The sequence below is a fragment of the Platalea leucorodia genome (assembly GCF_965183815.1).
Source record: "Platalea leucorodia genome assembly, chromosome: 5".
Lineage (NCBI taxonomy): Eukaryota > Metazoa > Chordata > Aves > Pelecaniformes > Threskiornithidae > Platalea > Platalea leucorodia.
Genome location: NC_138827.1, coordinates 52,706,972 through 52,721,323, shown reverse-complemented (window position 1 = coordinate 52,721,323; position 14,352 = coordinate 52,706,972). Strand labels below are relative to the sequence as shown.

General features: G+C 43.6%; 3 protein-coding genes across 18 annotated transcripts in view; all 3 read left to right on the top strand.

Moving 5' to 3' along the window:
- The window catches only part of RABGAP1L (RAB GTPase activating protein 1 like), a 266,858-nt gene extending 262,465 nt beyond the window's left edge, over positions 1–4,393 (top strand). For all 11 annotated transcript variants that reach the window (XM_082312703.1, XM_082312693.1, XM_082312699.1 and 8 more), the window contains one exon: positions 314–4,393. In XM_082312703.1, coding sequence (XP_082168829.1) covers positions 314–469 — 156 coding nt within the window. In that variant the 3' untranslated portion in view covers positions 470–4,393. The remainder of the gene's footprint in view (positions 1–313) is intronic.
- A 4,921-nt stretch (positions 4,394–9,314) lies between these two features.
- On the top strand, positions 9,315–13,007 carry CACYBP (calcyclin binding protein; the record flags this gene model as incomplete). Its single annotated transcript, XM_082311424.1, has 5 exons — positions 9,315–9,335; positions 9,919–10,111; positions 10,800–10,896; positions 11,500–11,599; positions 12,909–13,007. 5 exons carry the CDS (start codon positions 9,315–9,317, stop codon positions 13,005–13,007), a joined length of 510 nt encoding a protein of 169 aa, XP_082167550.1.
- Positions 10,799–14,352, top strand: part of TNN (tenascin N) — a 43,703-nt gene continuing 40,149 nt past the window's right edge. For 5 of the 6 annotated variants that reach the window (XM_082312941.1, XM_082312947.1, XM_082312940.1 and 2 more), the window contains exons 1-2: positions 10,903–11,599; positions 12,909–13,003. The gene's annotated coding sequence lies outside the window, so the exon portion shown is untranslated. The other variant, XM_082312942.1, reaches the window with a different exon arrangement.

Genomic DNA, 14,352 nt, shown 5'->3' with positions numbered 1-14,352 from the left:
AGTGCAGCAGGGCGGTCTCCTTAACCTTGTGCTCAGTCCAAAATAATTCTGAATCATGCAAAAAATTGTTCCATATACCTGTACCACTGTATACCTGTGAACCTCCAGAGACTTTCTGTCTTTATAAAAAAAAAAAAAAAATGAAACGAGGTTTTCATTTGTATATTTAAATATCTTCTGCTGTTTCCTCAATTTCAATCCGTCTTCTCTCCCCAGTTGCAAGGAAAGTGCTGGATTGCAGGGACTGAGTTTGAGGATGCTTTTTTGTTAATTAATTAGGTTTTGATCAATTCTGACTATTCTGCTTTCTTAGGAGCTGGAGCACCAGAGAGGAGCCCTTATGAATGAAATCCAAGCTGCCAAAAACTCTTGGTTTAGCAAAACCCTGAACTCTATCAAAACGGCCACAGGCACACAGCCACCCCAGCAGCCTCAGCCGCCCCCGCCACCCAAAGAGGGCAGCACATAGTTCCAGCCAGACCCGATACAAGAGCACAAAGAACAACACAACTGAAACCCTGGAGGATTCTTCCAGTGGTCTCTCCTCTTGGGGAAAGGACAAAAGGCAGGAGTGCAGGCTTGAAGTGAAATTCTTCGGTGTTTTTCATTCATTCTGATGTGACCCTTCTCAAAGGGGAAAAAAAATAATTCCTGTTTTATGTTGAATTCTTACTTCCCAAACTGCCTTGCTGAAAGCCACGTTCTGATACCTTCATACTTTTACACTTTATTTTATATGACTAGATGTTAAATAAATACTTCAAAACTAGGTCTTTAATACATGACTAATTATTCAAAATTATTTTTATCTTGCATAGAAGGTTTTTTCTTCTTCTGGAGGAAGAGAGAGAATGGAAAATGTAAAGTACTGAAGCATAATCTCTTCGTAGAAAGCACAGTGTAATAAGTACTAGTGTGTGTGCGGGTGTCTAGGATAACTTAACGCCCTGGGACCATCTCAGAAGTTTATCGCAGTGACTGCGTCCTGCAGAGAAGCACTTTTTGTAAAGCTTAGGCCATAGCAAAGATAGTCTTGTGCTCTCTTGGCACAATCGTTTATGAGCTTCCCTGACAACTTCTTAGTTTTGATTGCTTTTTCTTCAGAAATGCAAGTAGTGCAGTTCTCTGTAGCACTGTTGTTTAAAGGCTATTTACAGCTGAACTGGAATTTAACATAAAGTTATCTAGTTCCCTTTTTTATTTCATGTTTGTACTAAGAATTCCAAGAAATAATTCCTTCCACTGGGATAAAGGGAAAACTGTTGAACATTTATTTGATGTTTTTGCTGAGAAGCAGAGTGAAGACCTTGCATAGTGTTGACCTTTTGTGAATTCTGTGCAATAAAGGGTAGGTTTTATGAATAAAATTAATGAAAACCTTTCCCTGGGTCTATATTCAAATTCTGAATTTGACACAGAAATGAGATATCAAATAAAAAACCCAAAAGGCTTGTGCTGCACTGATGAATAAAACATCACAGAAGCAAGATCTGTTTGCTAGAAGTGTTTGGTTAGGAAATGCTACGTTGGTATTACTTATTTTTATAAAAACAAACATTTTCAAGTGGAATACAAAATCTAGACTTTCCCATGGGGTAGACTTCTCTGATGATTCCCAAACCTGTCTGGTTGTTTTATATCTCTTAAGGTAAGAAAATTCAAAAGCATTTGTTTTGACTGAACATAAAGTGTTTATAGAAATACTTATTTCATGGAAAATTAAACTATCGCTTGAACTGATGGAATATTTTTTTAATTATACCTGTCATGTCTAAAAGATGGTCTTGCAGGTAAATATCATTGCTGGACTGAAGGTTGTGTATTAATTGTTCGACTTACAAAATTGTTCCAGGGACATTAGTTCTGTTTTGATCTTTTTTTTTTAATGCTAAGGAATGCCATATCTTGTCAGTTTTGTACAATAAAATTTAATGATACCCATCTTGTGCTTTGTTGTCAAGCATAATTGTGAATTATTTTAAACAGGGTAGTACAAATTCAATGTTACCTGTGCCAAAGGAATGATTCTGAAAGGCAGTCAGCTGATTGAAGTTGAGATCAAACTATAATCACTGTCCTGACACAACTATCCTGCAACGAAATTCTCCAAGAGTAAGGGGTTAAAAAATTGTGATATTTTAAAATGTACCTGCAAGAACAGTGATTATCTGGAAATATTAATACAGTGAGAAAAAAGCGGGGGAAAAGCAGAAGGAATTTCTTTTGCAAATATTAACACAGATCTTTTTCTCTGGTCACTTTCTTACTAATAATATTTGCATAGATGTTTCCATTCTCTTGACTGTCTAAACCTAGCATTAGTCACTCACTCACCAGTTCCGCTTCACACTCGAAATGAACTGCATAATAAATTTGAAGTGACATTTAAGAATACGTGGTGAACATCTGATTGTTACGTTTGAGAGTACTGTGCCGATGAGTGACACTGATGGTTTGACATGTCCGAATTTCTCATTTCATTTATCTTAAATCATACTTCAAAACCTTGATTGGAAAAATGCAGTAATAATAAAAAAAAAAAAAGGGTTAAGACTGTGATTCCCTGAGCAGCTGAGTGAACGTAACAGCTCACTGGTGCTCAAAGATCTCACCCCTCCAACTCCCCGCTGTACAGTCGTGTCCCTTGTCCCTGTTATGGCACTTACTGGAGATGATTAAAAACAAACAAAAAGAAAATGTGGGTGGATTTTCTCCCCCTGATTAGTCTTTTGCCAAGTTAATGAGTTAAATCATCTCAAAGTGTCTAATGAGTGGAAGCGGATCATGGGAGTGGGACTTCCCCAGTTCATCAAAAAAGAACTGTTCAACAACCTCACCATGTTTCATGGAACTGGCTTTGACACAACATCATCTTTCTCACTGTAGCAGCTCTCTGACTTTGGAAGTTGAGTTTCTGTGACAAAAATATGTTTGCTACCTGCTAGCCATGATGATTTCAAAACTTTGTAGGATGGAAGCTGGCTTACATGAGCAAAAAAAAGCTTCAGAAGGCAATGGCTGCATTATCGCTCTTGGCAATGACATGAAGGCAGTAAGCAATTTTCACCTTCCATCTGTAGATCCAGGGCAGCGTTTGTAGCAGTGGCATTTGGAAGAGTAACGTTTATGTGGAAACTGTGTCTTCTCAAAACTACTGAAAGAATAAGAAAATAGCTCTATGGCATTATCGTGATGAATAAGCATAGTTCTATTCAGAAACAAGGAAAGGAACAAGACTCTGGGATTAAACCAGCCAAGCTAAAATTCTACCTGCTGACTATACATGCTATCGGGAAACTTAGCCTCCTGTGAGAAAACAAATCTGGGTTTTAATCAGCCCTTTCAGCAGCGTGTGATAGAGCTACGTGCACACTTATGCCAGACTGGCTGATCTGCCGGGCATAGCCGGCTCCTTGTTTAGCTTTTCAGCAGGAAACATCATCAAAGTCTCGCTGGAACTGTTATTTTCATGTGACACTGGAACAGCTAACATAGCTCCCAAGTCTGGAGTGATTCATATTTTTTTCCTGAGTCAGTGTTAAACTATGTGTCCGCATCAAACTTATATTCAAAATAATATGAATTTTATAAATATATATGTGGAACTAAATCTTATTTTTTAGTTTTATTGAGAATGCGTACGTCTGAAATAAAGCCTTTACTCTGATTAGGGACAAACCTCCAAAGAATATTTTTAGTACAACTGTTTTGTTGGATTCTAATCTGTTCCTGAGATGCCCAATACGGAAAAAAAAAAATACTTTTTTTCACTTTAAAAAGAAGTTGTTTTTACTTTGACTGTAACACTTTACAGGATAAATGAAGCAAGGCTGATTTAGTTACATGGTACATCTGTGAACTAGTCTTCTATTATCTTTGTGACTCAAACTTCATATTCTAAAGTAATAGGACTTATTTCACTTAGTTTAACAAATTCTAAATGTACCCAGAGAGAATTAAAAACAATAAAATAGCAAATATCATCCGTGGTGTTAATTCAAGAAACTGCAGAATCCCTGAGGTCCATATGCATTAATGTTTAGTAAAACCAGTCTCAGGAAAGGCAGTCAGCCATGTAATCAGTACTGCCAGCTGACAAACACATCCTTGTCCTGCCCATTAATTAGTATGTAATTTGCTACAGCTAAGTTACATTGCTTACATAGGTAAGCAATTTTTTTTTCCTTGTTAGACATTTTAAAGGACTTCTCTTGGTTGGCCCTTGAAATTTCAAGATAGATGCTTTCATCTGTGCTGTTGTGTTACAAACTCAAAATAAAAACAGCCATTTACAAGGGGAGAAGGAGATAAAGAGAAAGCCAAGAACAGCAAGAATTCAGCCCCTTGACAAAGCATGGAGTATCCCATTGACTTCAGAGTCATGATGTCACTTGCTGACTAAATGTGGCAATTTAGGAGTAAATAAAGATCTGAATTTACTGGCACTGAAGTATCAAAACTCGGAAGCTGCGTAAGTCATGCTTTCTCTACAGGATAAAGGTAGGGCTGTTCCCTTCCTTCTATTAAGTAGTTGCAGTGAAATCCATGAAACTGCTTGGGGGGGGGGGGGAGAACTAGACCTCTTATTTTGATTTACTGTTAGACTCAGGGATAATTGGCATACTTCTGCATAATCTAATAAGCCTAAATACCTTTGGCATTGAAAACAGAAACACTCTTATCTTACTTACAATGCTGGTTTTCGCCAGCTGCTAGAGAGAAAACCTTAGTATGTGTTATTGTTGGAATGTGAAGATCAGGGCAGAGAGCTTTCTCTCCGGACTGAGGGGCTGTTCTGGCTGACAAGCAGGCCTCTGGTACAGCTGAACCCTGCAGAATGGGCTGTTGTGCCAACAGCTGGCTGTGCTAGACCTGTAACGCTGTGTATACCCAGCGCCCGGCATCACGTTGTTCTTGCGAACGCAGAGGCTTGAACTAAATTATTTTTCTGTCTGTTATGCTAACATCCTACTGGGAGCTGTCCCATTACCTCCTTCCAAGTCATAATACTAAGGGGAGACACAATGAAGCCCTCAAGTTTGGACCTTTCAAGTTAGGTTAGGCATACATCACAGCAGCCTTTAAAACTGGGCGAACCCATAGATGGGGTTTGGGAAATTCAACGAATTTGCAGCTGGATGAATAATACTCAGCATTGATCGAGACCCTATCTTTCCCAAGTCAGAAGTCTACGTAATTTATTTCAGGATCGTGACTTAACACGTACAGGTTAATCCTCCAGGAATACAGGGCTCTCCATTTCTCCTGGATTCCAACTGCTTTGCTACTGAATGTATTTCATGCTATTTTTACCTGAAAAAGAAAAAAAGATATGGGTAGAGAATTAGGACATTACCTCCTCTTATTTTCTTATTCAGTGGGACTTGCTTTTATTTAACCTGTAAAGGAATATATATGTATCTTTGGAAAACTATATCTTATATATAGAATAATATATAGGAAACTGAATCACAAGGGGATAAATACATCAAAAGGATTTGGTATCATAAATTTCATTTGTGATTCAATACCACCAGAATCCTGGGCTGTACTAATTTCCTTTCAGTTTCTCTTATTTTTGTATTTTATGTAATACATGGATGGTACTACCAATGCAAACAAGAGCAGATGTTCCCAGATTTTTCTCCAGATCCCAATTTTCCCCTTCCAGTAATTCCTGGGCTTGCACTGCTGCTGGTGCCACCTTCAAAAGCTGTGCCAGGAGCTCTCTCGAGCTTTGGGAACCATTGCTTTCCCACGGAAGAAGATCCTCTGGCTTCTCTGAGCTGGGAAAAGATGGCACATGAATGCAGAAAAGGGTCTGACCAAGCGTGATCCAGACGCGGATCCCTCAGAGTCTGGTATTCAGGGCGGATTCACTGCAGCACATTGAAAACAGCAGCTTCAAAGTGCTGACTCCATTAGAGTGAAGTTCTCCAGGTCTGGAGTTGCATTTGTTATCTGGGTGTGTCCCAAGTTTGTAAAAGATGATACTTTCCTCAAGAGTTAGGAAAAAAAGAGCATCACAGCGACAGCAGGCTTTTATCTGAGAACAATTCAGTACTGCCAGTTCTTGTGTAACAAATCCATGTATTATATAAAGTATAATATGGAAATATAAGTGTAATGCTTGTTATTAAAAGTGCAATTCAATGTACATGGTCACAACAAATGTTTACTTTTTTAATTGTTACAGAATTGTTTGGATCAGTACCTTGTTATCATTGTGTGAACGATGCCTTGTAAAATAAATGGAAACGCAAACAAAATGGGAATAAGGTGCTTGTTTTTGTAAGCCATTTACTTAAACAGCTTAAAATCTCTTTGCAATAATAAACAGCCGCTGTGTCAGGTTTTCGCATGCAGGTCACTCCAGCTGGTTATTTTCAAGCAGCACTGCTGCAGCAGGACACAGTGACTCAGCAACCAGCTGTCCAAAACGTGCGCATGCTACGTAGCTAATTCCAACCCGTTCGTTAGGATAACGTACTCGTTCGCAAGGGGTAACCTGTTCCGCAGGGGTCTGACAGACGGGCGCTGTGCTAGAGAGCTAACGGGTCACCCTGGTCCTCCGCTCCAAGTGCTAGTCTGAGGTTTCCAGCACAGAGAACGTACTGGTAAATGCGCTTTTCCTAAAGGTTGTTGTTGATACATAGCAGTGGGGAAATGGGCATTGTTGCTGAGGGCTTCACGCTTCCCTGGACGTACGCAAGGGAAGCAGGGAAGCGAGGCATGAGGCAGCATGCCTGAAGGAAAAGACACAGGGAGCAGAAGGAGCCAGCAAGAAACACAAAACTGACTCTGGTAACAGAGCAGCATGGCTGAGCAAGAACAGGACAGAGCTGCATTTACAGCAGTCAAAAGTATTCAAGTGCTTTATAAAACCATTTTTCCATGTGAGCAATTGCTTTAGGATTTATTTTTTGTTAATTGAGATGAACAGCCATTGTTCCCAGATAACTGGAAAAGCATGCAGCACTTCAGGGGAAGACATGAAGGCATAGAGGTAGGAAAGCTGAAGATTAAATACTTCCAACTAGTTAATTTACCAGACATAACATTTTGTATTGATTTACCTCCACGTAACTACCCAAAGACTGTTTGTCATCAGTTGCTATCAATGCCCGCAGACAGAAGCAGAAGGCCACTATGTGCTAGATAAAAAGGCCACATCCTTTCAAAGCCCTCTCAGATGCTTTTTCCCCTTGTTCCCAGAGGCGCTGAGCACTGAATATCGTGCTGCACTGTATTTTGTCTGCCAGGCAGACTAGACCGGGATCTTTCAGCTGGGTTTCAGTGCTCCTACTCATTCTAACCTAGCTCCTTTTCCCCCTCCTGACACAGAAACCGTTCTGGTTCTTCTCCCCCGAGAGAAGGCCGGCCACTTGGCTCCTTGTGAGGATGTGCAGAAGAAGAAAACTCGGCCCTCTTCTGTTTCCAGCCAGGGGAGGATGGAGCATCCAAATGCTACTGCAGCTTTAGGCAAAGGAGAGCTGTGTGGAACTTGTTTTTACATTACAAGAGTGACAACTCTTCCTCGTCAATGCTGCCACTCAAGTGGAAGTGCTGTGGGAACCAAAATGCTCCTGATTTAAGGAAACAAAATAAACACTGTTTTTTAAAAAAAAATCTCAAGAAAAAAAAGCAAATTACAGGCTCACTTACAAATGTGTTTATGTGTTAGTGAAAGTGTTTTCTCCTCTAGCCAGAAATTACATTATAAAGCATACCAATTTAAATTCGAAAACTATGAGCACTTCCTCATATAAGACCACAACTGAGAGTGGAGAAACTCAAAGATTAGCAGCTAAGGAAAAAAAACACACAGTTTTTTATTGTCTCAGTGGCTACTCAACAGAAAGATCATAAGGAGACAGTTCCTGAATAAGCAACTGCCCTTAACCAATTAAATAACCATGGCACAGAAGTAAATTCCAGTTGACCATATTGTGTTTTCCAGGTAAAATCAGCTAGCCCAGCTTCACATGCTATTTCTGAAGATGGACAGGCTGAAGCTCCGTCCTATGAAAATTAAACATTACCACAGAGTTAGTTATGCAGATCTTTCCTGGCCCTTTCTCAACTGCAGATCTTGAAGCACTGAACCAGAGGGTTATAATAAACACTTCAGTACAACGCCTGTTAAAGCTGCTTTGTGGAATGCAGACTTGAACATAAATCCTTGGCTTCAAGCTTTCTATGAATTTACCCTCATCTAATCTATTCTTCCCTCCATACTTCTGTTAAAAAAAAAAAAAAAAAAAAAAGCCTCTTTACAGCTTAATGAATTCCTGGATGTTCACTTTAGAAGAGGAAGAGAAAAAAACCCTAAGCCCATAAATCAGCAAATGAGCTGGAATTCCTCAGTTTGGTAAAAGAGATGTTATAACTGGCACCCTCTTTTAGAGAAATCTGTTTTTTAAACGCTGAAGGGCTGTATCCTGCCTTGGGTTCCATCGTTTATAAAAGACATCTAGAGCCAAACGCTGACTCTTCCACTTACCGGCTTACAGAAAGATTGCCATTGCCTTTTTTTTTCCCCTCTGTGAAATGTTAATGCCCGGCTGGGACCCGGGGATACGGAACCTTTTTTGCTGTTGTTCAGCTCACTGACTGAGCAACGGTGGCGAGCAACACCTCGCCGTACTTCTTCCCTTGGGCAGCTACAACCGAGGCTGCGGCACTCGGGAAGGTCATTTCAGATCTTCTCTACAGAAGTGAGGACTGCGGTCGCACAGGAGGCCCGCTTGCTTGCTCGCTCGCTCGCTCGCTCGCTCGCCCGCCCGCCCGCCCGCCCGCCGGGGCCCCGCCGCCGCTCGCCTCGCCTCGCCGCCGGCTCCCAGACGCGGTCGAGGGGCGGGAGAAAACCCGCCCGGCGGCGGAGCCTGTCAGCGGCCGCCCGCCTCAGGCACCGCCGGGCCGCCGCTGCCCGGGCCCAGGGCGGGCGGGCCGAGCCCCGGCTGCCTCAGGGCGGCAGCAGCGGCCCGCTAACGGCCGCCGGGCCGCGCGCCCCGCCCCGCCCCGCCCCGCCCCGCTCCTCAGGGGCCCGCAGCGGCGGGAGGGCCCAAGGCCCCGCCCCCGGCCTGGCGGCGCGGCTGCGTGTCGCCATGGCAACGCCGGCGGGCGACGGGGGCGGGCGAGCTGTTCCGCTCGCCCAGCGGAACGGGCGAGGCTGGCGGCGCGCGTCTGGCGGCGGCGGCACTGCGTCACTTCCGCGGCGCGGGCGCTCGCGCAGTGCGTGGGCGGGGCGGGAGGCCGGAAGGTTCCAGAGGGGCCGCGAGAGCCGCTGCCGCCGGGGGGGCGCCGCACGCGACATGGCCGCAGCGCGCGAGGAGGTGAGACCCGCCCCCCCCCCCCGTGTCTCTGACTGGAACCGGCCCCGGCCCCGGCCCCGCTCCGCGGCGGCGGGCGCCCGGGACGGGGCGGGGCGCGGCCCGGCCCGACCGGCGCCCTGCGGTGCGGTGCGAGGGGCCGTGGTCTGGCCGCAGTTAGGAGCCGTGGGGCCGGGCAGCTGCCGTGCCCGGGGGGCGGCGCGGAGCCTTCAGCCCGGCGCTTGCTGAGCGCTGCAGGCGCCTCTCCCCGAGACGGTGCTGTGCGCCGTCGGCGTAACCCCGCAGCTCTTGAGGAGCTGCTCCAGCTGTCGGGCTTTTAGCGGTTTCGATTGGTTTTTAATTGGTGAAAGCTTGAACCTGGAGATGTGCGCTGGTCGAGAGGCAAAACGCGAGTGGCCGGGGAGTGAGGAACGGGTGGCTTCGTGCTCACGGGGTGTAGAGGGAGAGGAAACTACCGACTCGATAAACCTGAAACTGCTACCTCTGAGAAACTTGAAGGTGTCATAACTGAAAGAGCTCAGCTGTGAACCTTGGGTAAAAAGACCTGCATTTAATACGGACGTGTGATCTTTTATTTTTTAACCAGTTGCAGAAAGATTTGGAAGAGGTTAAAGAATTGCTTACGAAGGCCACGAGGAAGCGACTTCGTGATGTCCTGATGACAGAGAAACACAGGCTAGAGCTCGAAATCAAAAATCAGCCTCCACCGAAGCCAAAAGATGTGGCAGAGGAGGAAAAGTCGTCACTGGGAGGGTACACAGTGAAAATAAACAATTATGGTAGGATTACTTTTCTGAATGCTTACTAGAGCTCCAGCATGCCTCTGAAGAGAAGGCAGGGTGGCATTAGTGTGAGTTATAGTTGCCACTTAACGTTATAGAGAAGCCTTCTTAAGTGTTTATTTCATACTGGAGACCCCACTTTAAAAGCTACTACAAGCTTATTGTGCCGTCCCAGCCACAGTGTGCATTACTTCTCTTCGTGTGATGGGACTGCTGGGATGCGTTAATGACCCCTGGTGTACCAACTAGTATCTTTCCATTGCCTAGTGCTTAGCAGGAATGAAAGAGTGAGCTTTGGCTTCTCTGCTCGCCATGTAGGTGAAAGGAGAGGGGATTGCTCAAGATACTTGTCAGGCGGGGAGCAGGGGAGAAAGTGGGTCAAGGAAACTGCAGCAAAAGCAGGCAGCTGCCTCTGACTCCCTCTGCACAGGCAGAGTTGCTCTCCTTTTACATGAGCTGATACGTGGCTTTTCTCAGAATTTGCAGGAATTGGGGAACAGGGCTACATCCTTTCGCTCTCAAATTATTCTTGAATAATTCAGGTCTTTCCTTTATCCCTGTGAAGATTGTTTCAATAGGGCAGAGATCCTAGTCATTGCTAAGGGACTTTGCACGGGGAGTTGGAACGGAATGGATGAAGTTTATGGAGGAAAGGTAGAACTTAATCTCTTTTTTTCACTTGCAGGTTGGGATCAGTCAGATAAGTTTATTAAGATTTACATCTCTTTAAATGGAGTCCAGAAGCTTCCAGCTGAGAACGTGCAGGTGAATTTCACAGAGAGGTGAGTTCATCTTGTTGTACTACACCAGAGGGGAGAGTATGGATGAAGAACACTATTTGAAATGCAGGAATGTGTTGTGTTGAGTTCTGTTCTGGGTCAGCCCTTACCCTCCCTCCCCGCCTTTTTTCTTTTTTCTTTTTTTTTTAACTTGAGCGGTATTAGCTTTTAGTAGCACTTAGCACATACCCTTAAGTATAATTCTCCTTAGAGGGCACCAGGATATTTTCATTTTACAAATGCTTGTTGCTTGGCATCACGCTTGACAGGATATGTAGTGTTGGCCCTGTTTTTTGATGGTGATAGAACTGAAGTGTACATCAAGTAAATTTGCCTTTCCAAGGTTATAGGAGATCAGTGAGGTAGGAAGAACCCTAGAGATCTTGATTTGTTGTGAGGTCTGGACAGGTCCTTTTAAGCCCTCAGTATTAAAGCCAACTGAAGATTTGAGAGCCCTGGGAAGAAAGTAATTCAAGCCTGTTGACATGCTTTCCAAAGAAGTACGTCTGCTAAAGGGCTTTCAGACATTGTTTTTGGTGGCAAGGCACGATAGTCTGACAAGGATTGGAGTATTTGTGCCCCTCTTCCCCCAATTCCCGGTTCCAGGTCGTTTGATCTGCTAGTGAAGAATCTGAATGGGAAGAACTACACCATGACCTTCAACAACCTCCTGAAACCCATCTCTGTGGAAGGCAGCTCTAGAAAGGTCAGTGCGTCTCAGCTGTTGCAGATACTTAGGTCCCTCACCAAGCACCGTGTTCATTGCCTGACTCTAGTTCAAGAGGCTCGGTGCTAACCTTCAGTCCCTCCCTTCTGTCTGTAAAGTCTCTTCACTGTGAACATGATTCTTATTAATCTGTAATTGTCATAACTGTGGAATTATTCTCTGGCATCCATGGGCTCCTGTTCCAAAAGATCATGTCTGGATATTTTATGCTTTTTTTAATAGGTCTCCAACAGGATTTCAGAAATAATTAGGCAGAAAATTCCACTAAGCATCCATTTGCATCCTTGTGCTTTTAAATACCTCTGAGAAATTCTTGGCAATTTTAAGGTCTAAGAGACTTGTCAGCAGACTGAAATCTTGGGAAGCTTAAATAGGCTTAATACTCAAAGCAAAGTGAAACCGGCTCTGCCTTTGTAGGAGAGCGTTTCTCCAGAATTGAACACTAGTAACATTTTACTGATGACTGCAACTGGCGATAGTGTCCTTCCTGTGCTACTTGTAGCAGCTTTCTGGCCTTAGGGATGTGTCAGATACCTTGTGTGCGTTCTGTGCAGTTGTGCGCTGCACTTAGTGACATCAGAGGTAAAGAAATGATGGTTCAATTTGAAGTTGCCCTAAAACTAGGACAGTGTAAAATTAAAACAACTGAAATAAACGAGGATGATGCTCTGGTGATTTTTAACAGACCGTAAAAGCGAGCAGTGGTCACGTACTTGCTAAGCTAAGCTAAAGCTCCAGCGGACTCTTGTCTGCTGTGGCACACAGGAGTTCTTTGTGAAATTTAGGTCAGGGTTGCAATTAAACAGGCTTTGCTTGTAACTTGCAAACATATTGCAAGATTAAGCAATGCCCTAAAACTAGTTTCTTATCCTTGGAGGAATAAATTGGGAGAGCCTCCACCTGAACTTGATATTCTTGGAGAAGTCTAGTAAATATAGCCACCCTTTACCCGACAGTCCTGAGTATACTTCTAGCATCCTGAGAATCACTGAATGGTGTTTCTGCAGGACTGTATGTTTTTCTGTATTGGTAGTATAGTACTGTACTAGTAGTATATTAATCACGCCATTTAAATTGTCCACAACTGGGTTAATACTTTGTACCCTGAAGCTGAGTCCATACTGTACTTTCGCTATGCTACATACTAATCAATAGCTGAGATAAATGTTTCAGGAATTTGCGAGTATGGAAAGATGTTTATGTTATAAACCAACCTTATTCATTGTGGTTGTGACTAGCACCCCTTTATGAAGCATTCTAAATTCATGCCTTGCTGTTCACCGTACAGATAAAGACAGACACGGTCCTTGTGATGTGCAGGAAGAAGCGGGAGGAAAAATGGGAATGTCTCACTCAAGTGGAAAAAGAAAGCAAAGAGAAAGAGTAAGTGTCTCTTCAACCCTCCACCTCGTTTTCCATTTCTTGTTCTCCAGATTGCCTTAGGACTGCCAGGAGAGCAGATCTGTCCTGTACCGACTGTGCAGTCAGACTCTGAGAAGCGCTGTTCGGGGGGACAAGCCACTAAGGTGTTTGAGAATCATTAGGTTGGGATTTCTTTGGTACTAGTAGGACAGGGAGTGGAGGAGATACACTTTGCATAGCTGTTTGCCACTCCTCTACTGTTTTATTGCTAATGATGAATGCTGCAACATTGGAAATACGATAGATAAGACCTGCAGTGAGAGTGCTAAAGGTAATCAACCAATTAAAGATTCATTTGTATTTTGATGGCTGCATTCATTGCAGAAACTGCTCTAGTGAGGCTGGCTTTTTTTTTTTAGGTTAAGTGTATATTATATAGAAATACATATATATATATTTTCCCTGCAGCTATGCTGGTCGAAATAATTATTATCTTGTCACCTGTGTGTGAAGTGCCTGCACAAAAATCCCAGCGTCCCTTTGGCAAAACAGGTCTTTGTTTACCTAGATCATTATACAAAGTCTCAAGCTCATTTGTATCACTTCAAGTGCTTGGGAGCAATCCTACAAGCAGCTTAGGCACTGGATATATAAGGGTGGTAAATTACAGCAGGAAACACCTGGGGACAAGAGACTTTTTACATGTGTATATATATATTTTTTTTAAATTTATTATGTAATAATTTTATATTATCTTACAATACATACACATGTTCTTCTCCAGAAGAGAACGTGTACGCCTACCTTGAAGCATGGAAACACTCACTTTTGAGAAAGTTAAGCCTGCCAACAACTATTCATTTTGTGTATGTTGATAGGATGATTTGCTAAAACCAATTGGTTCTCACTAACCGTACCTGAATTGAGAGCAAAAAATACCTTCTTCTCTCAAGTGGCATCTCTGGAGATTAAGAGAAGGTGACTTGACTACTAATGCACACTGCTGGAGGGACAGGGTCACTTCGTGAAACCTGTTACCTTGTGCAGAGAAGTGCTGCGCGCTGCCCAGCCTGTCGCGATGAGTACTGCCGCCTTACTCCAAGCGTTGAGGATTTACCCTATGACAAATGAGTGACTTCAGAAATACACCTCGTGCTCAGTACCCTGCGACTGGTGGTTAGCCCCGTGCTTGGGGAACTTGCTCCCTCTGCTGATCTGTTTTGATCTGTGTGTTTTTCAGGTAGCCTGCAGAAACCAGTAACTATCTGAGGGATTTTAGAAGACAGGATAGAGAGTGGCAATTTTGCCAGAGAGGGCATTATGTGTAGTCTGGTAGTGTGGGGCGTTAGTCATATCCAGCTGCTTACCGT